The following is a 5,279-nucleotide window of genomic DNA, read 5'->3' as shown; positions in this document are numbered from 1 at the left end:
AATCCAAAAAGTGAATTATAAAAAAAAACATTACACACCTTAGCTAATAACATTTCTCCAGAATAACAAATAGCAAAAGATTGGAGTAAAATAAGAAACATGAAACTGATATATTTTACCACTAAAACTAAATCTATCATATCCATAGACTAAAATAAAAGAATCGTAAATGTAAATGTATTTGTAAGACTTAAAATAATGGAAATTATACTTTATGATTCATATACATACAGTTATGATTAAATATCCAACAAGACATAAAGAAATCGTACTCTCAAAGAATTGACTCAAGCAAATATAGGAGTAAATAATTTCGAGTTTTTGACTAATGCGCAATAACTTTCTGTGCTGATTAACAATATTTTTTATGAACGTCACTAAACATCGATTACTATCCACTGAATTTAGAGGAAACGATATATTTTGAATTTCATCCTGTAAAATTTCGATTCTACCCACAAGATGAAATATCTGCATGAAAACATAATTATATTACTTATATTCGAATTCTAATTTTTTTCTCTTTTTCATATTTTTTATAACTACAAAAATGTTACCATTGTGCCAAGCAAGGTTTCAGACAAAGAATTAGCACAAGTCCAACATACAAACACCACCGATTGATAAACTGTTGTAGCTATGAAAACCGGTAGAGGATTTACATTGCTGGCATTAATAATATTCTCTGATCTGCTGTATTCGTAAAATAAATGAGGAAAAATTCGCCAAAATATGCGCAAGAAGTAAATGTATAAAGCGACCATTCGCAAATGCAAAACTTGTGAGCATATTTCACGTATTTCGTCATAACTACTTCGTCTTTGGAATTCTTTATAGTCTTCCAATCATCATCTAATTCCATTAAAAGAGAATGCAGATTTCTAGAAAATGGTGAAAACATTACACCTACGGAGAGGTTATTAATACCATTGGGATTATAATATGTTGTTCTACCTCGAGATTCATTTACAGGAAAAGTTCTCAAAGATCCGACAAATTTTTATTTATACTTTAGTCCCTATTTTTCTATTTATAAATAATAATTAAATTTATCATCAAGTCCAACCGATCAAATACTTTGTCAGAATATTGAGACAAAATATAAAATTTATTATAAAATTGAAAAAGTAATTTAAAGGTATTAAAAAAGTAAGTTAAAGACTCTTACCTTTTATTAAAAAGCATTATCATAAATTTAAGAACCAGAAAAATAACTACAATCATATCACGAATTCCATCCAACATTTGTGTTCTATTTGAATAAGAAAGAATATCCCTTATTTGAAAAGGTGGAATTAAAACAATTGACGAACATACTAGAATCTGAGGAATCAAAAAACTAGGTTTATCTGGCCATATGCCAAGAAAAGTGAGAATAAATTCCAAACCCCAGTGAATGATTGGAATTTTCATATCGGTACGTTAATACAATTGATGATAATAAAAAATAGAAAAGGCAAATTAGAAAGTTTCATTGATGACAATGTGTAGGAGCAGAAAAAAGTGAAGAATGACGACTTTGATTCAGCTTTCTAGTATACTAATCATTAAATATTACTATCTATGGAACAATAGCAACATCAATGTAAAGGTAATTTATTGACAACCTTAAAGACCAAGAAAATGTACTCTCTAAAGCATAAATTTCTAAGAAATGTGAATTTATTTTCTTTTAAACTTTACAACTAACGCTCACATAATTTGCTATTCATGGAAATTTTTCATTTTACAAGTTTGAGAGCATATAGATTATGCACATAATGTAGTACCTACGTGACTATAAAGCGTCTACAGGCTTAAAAAATTTATGCATCCTAAACATATTGTATTTTCTTCAATCTTATGTTCTTTGTAACAAAAATCACTGTTATGGGTTCACTTATTGTGTAAAGTTCTTTTGCAGCTTCTGCGAGGAAATTTAAAGTGAAATAGAAGCACCATAGTTGGCCAAATGTTCCAAAATTACGATTAGGAAAGTTTTTTTTTGTAATTTTTAAAAAGTACCGGAAGAAGAATGGTTTCGTAAAACCACATCTTTGGAAAATCGCTGAAAGTTTGTATGGTGCTAATTTTACGTACAATACTCAGGACAATGTCGTTACAATAATCAACCCGATCTTCTATTATTAATAGTCGACAAGAATAAATTTTGTAACATTCAGACTAACAATAATTTTCTGTTACAAATTATATTGATTGTTCAAAAATCTATGTGCTTTCATGTGAGTTTGTGGGGCTTAATTACGACAACAACTCAGTTCTTAATAGACATCAGCAGAGAAACAAATTTATTATTTAAATTACTTCATTTTTGTTATTACATTGTAAGATTCACTACAACAAAAACTTATTTCTTAATAGACTCAGCAGATAAACAAAATTATTTAATTATGTTACTTCATTTTTATGATTACACAGTAATATTCACTATACAACATTGTTTAGATTTATACGGAACTCTAACATTTAAGGCACCAACTTTGATAATGTCTTTTTGATATAAGTAATTTTTGAATTGCACGAATATAAATTGTACAAAAGGGCCTATCTGGTCAACCGTCAAATAAATAGTAATAAAGTAAATTTTTACAGTTGGCAGAACGTCTAATCCAAGGATATTTTTGGTCAATGATGATTATACCACTGAGACATCCAAAAAACATTTTTGAGACATTTAATATCTGATCCAATGTTTTCCAGAGTGAAAAATATTAAAAAAACGCCTTAAGGACTTCTTGGGAACCTCTTGAGGACGTTTTTGGGTACATTTTTTAAAAGTTTTAAAAGTTTATTTTAAGATTTTTTTTTTAATTTTAAGATTTTTTAAGCATCTTTTTCAAGTTGAAACAATTTAATCATCATAATAGATAATATATCAATTAGAGAATATCCATAATTGATTTTATAAAAGTATTAGGCAATAGTGAGTAATTTACAGTAAATCTTAAGGCAAGGGGGAAATCAGATTAATCAATTAATATACAATTTTATTTCATTCTATCAATTCGAATAAAATAAAAATTTTTAGTCTACAAATTAGTGCTGAATTGTTTTCTTCTTTATGTATATGCTGTTCGTAATACAGACAAATATGAAAATGATGTCTGTAAAATCTGTAAATTAAAAATATTTCAAAATGTTTCATTATAATATTACTGTTGGTTTTATTCATAGAACGTCCAAGGAGCCTACCAGTAGGGCAGTTTAGCCTTCCGGAAGCCTCTTTTCTTATAATTTTATAAAATTAATATGGATTTAGTTAATTAAGTCGACTGGGTAATTAAAGAAGCTTTTCAGTGCATTAAACAATAAAGGTTTTTAATTTAAATTCCAGGGCAGGATCGACAGTGATGCAGATGTGCGGATCTTCAGGAAGGTAGCCGGCTTGGACGTACTATTCTTAAATATATGAGAATTTTTAATTAAATTTAATGGTTCGAAATTATTAATTATATAATTTCCAAAAACTTACTTTGGTAAAACTTTTAATAGACAGTTCAGTAAATTTTCCAACTGACAACGACATCGGCTGTTGGGTTCTCATTATAATGAATAGTAAAAGTTTCACCTTTTCTGGTGAGGTTTGGTACCATGCACAATCGCATATACTTTGAGGAATCTCGGAACTCTACACAATTTATATTATTTATGAATTTATTATTTATCATATTTATTATTAATACTTTGAGTAAGACTAAATAGAATTTTTAAAGACGATAACCACAATTACTCAAAAAATATTAAACCAATTTACTTGAAAGCTTAACAGTATCTATGGCATCAACTAATTAAAAAAAAACTTGAAACTATGAGGAATGAATTAATATTGCAAACCTTGGTTAATAACATCTCTCCAGAATAACATATTGCAAAAGATTGAACTAAAATGAGAGAAATGAATAAGATATACTTTGCTATTAAAACAAAATCCACAGCATCCATAGTCTAAAATTTAAGAATAGCAATTGTAAATGTTGGAACATTAAAAGATTGATTGGAATTTAATCGAAAGATCCTAGGCGAAATAAAAATTGCGAAGATTTAATTTAGACTTTTTTTATCTCGTCTGGTACAAAAATATTAATATTTTAATTAATATTTTTGTACGAAATGCTTACGGTTATTATCAAATATCCAGCAAGACATAAGGTAACAGTACTTTTAAAAAATTGAGCTAAACAAATGTAACAGTAAATGCTCTCAATTTTTTTATTCATACGTAACAATTTCCTATGATGATTTACAACACTCTTAATAATCGTTATTATATCTTGGTTATTATTCATTGAATTCAGTGGAATATTCAGACTATCAATTTCATTCTGTAAAATTTCAAGTCTACCCGAAAAGTGAAATATCTATGAAAAGAAATATTAATTGTACTACAAAATTCACATTATTTCTTCAGTGAGATATTGTGACACACAAAATAATTATTTATGTAGAAGAAAAAATTACCAAAGTGCCTAGTAAAATTTCAGACAAAGAATTAGCACAATTCCAACAGCCAAATGTGAAGGTTTGATAAATTTGTGCAGCTATAAAAACTGGTAAACTGTTAATATCAAAAGGATATGCTACTGGTATCAACAAAATTTTATTTTCTGATGTTAAGTTAAGAATTAAAAATTGCCCGAAGTAGGCAATGGTAGTAATTGTGTAGAGAGACCAACCATAAACGCAAAATTTGTGAGCATATTTTGTATACTTCATCATAATTTTCATCTCTTCGGCATCTTTTGTATTTTTCCAATCGTCCTCCAGATCTATTAAAAGAGAATGCAGATTGCTAAAATAAGAAATTCGAAATATCATTTACGGAAAGAAGATGTGTCCACAATCTAAACTGCGTAAATTTTGTAATAATTTTACAATCATAAAAAAATTTTACTGGGTTCTAATCGTTTTAGTCAAAAAAAAGCATTAGAAATCTTACCTTTTATTGTAACGCATTACTACAAATTTGGTTACCAATAATATAATTACGGCCATATCACGAACTCCATCAAACATTTGTTCTCTATTATCACATAGAAGAACTTGTCGTAATTGAAAGGGTGAAATGACAATAGGTGACAAATATAAAAGAAGCTGAGGAATCCAAAAATTAGTTTTTCCAGGCCATAAGCCAAGAACAGAAAGAATAAATTCTAAACCCCAGTGAAAAATAGGAATTTCCATATTCTTTATACGGTGAAGAAAACAACTAGATTTATATTTTTTGTGAGAAGAAAAGAAAGAGGAATGATTACTTTTTTCAGTATTATGTCTCTGTTTTG

At 28.0% G+C, this 5,279-nt stretch overlaps 1 protein-coding gene across 1 annotated transcript; it reads right to left on the bottom strand.

Moving 5' to 3' along the window:
* Nucleotides 1-2,961: 2,961 nt before the first annotated feature.
* LOC122500766 (odorant receptor 4-like) lies at nucleotides 2,962-5,279 on the bottom strand. The gene is made up of 6 exons (XM_043609852.1): nucleotides 4,937-5,279; nucleotides 4,459-4,789; nucleotides 4,119-4,358; nucleotides 3,835-3,945; nucleotides 3,473-3,628; nucleotides 2,962-3,113 (listed from the first exon to the last, which is right to left on the bottom strand). Exons 1-6 carry the CDS (start codon nucleotides 5,179-5,181, stop codon nucleotides 3,060-3,062), a joined length of 1,137 nt encoding a protein of 378 aa, XP_043465787.1. The 5' UTR covers nucleotides 5,182-5,279; the 3' UTR covers nucleotides 2,962-3,059.

Source organism: Leptopilina heterotoma, unplaced genomic scaffold, assembly GCF_015476425.1.
Source record: "Leptopilina heterotoma isolate Lh14 unplaced genomic scaffold, ASM1547642v1 Lhet_191, whole genome shotgun sequence".
Classification (NCBI taxonomy): Eukaryota; Metazoa; Arthropoda; class Insecta; order Hymenoptera; family Figitidae; genus Leptopilina; species Leptopilina heterotoma.
Note: the sequence above shows the minus strand (reverse complement) of the source record. Positions and strands in the feature narration are given on the sequence as shown.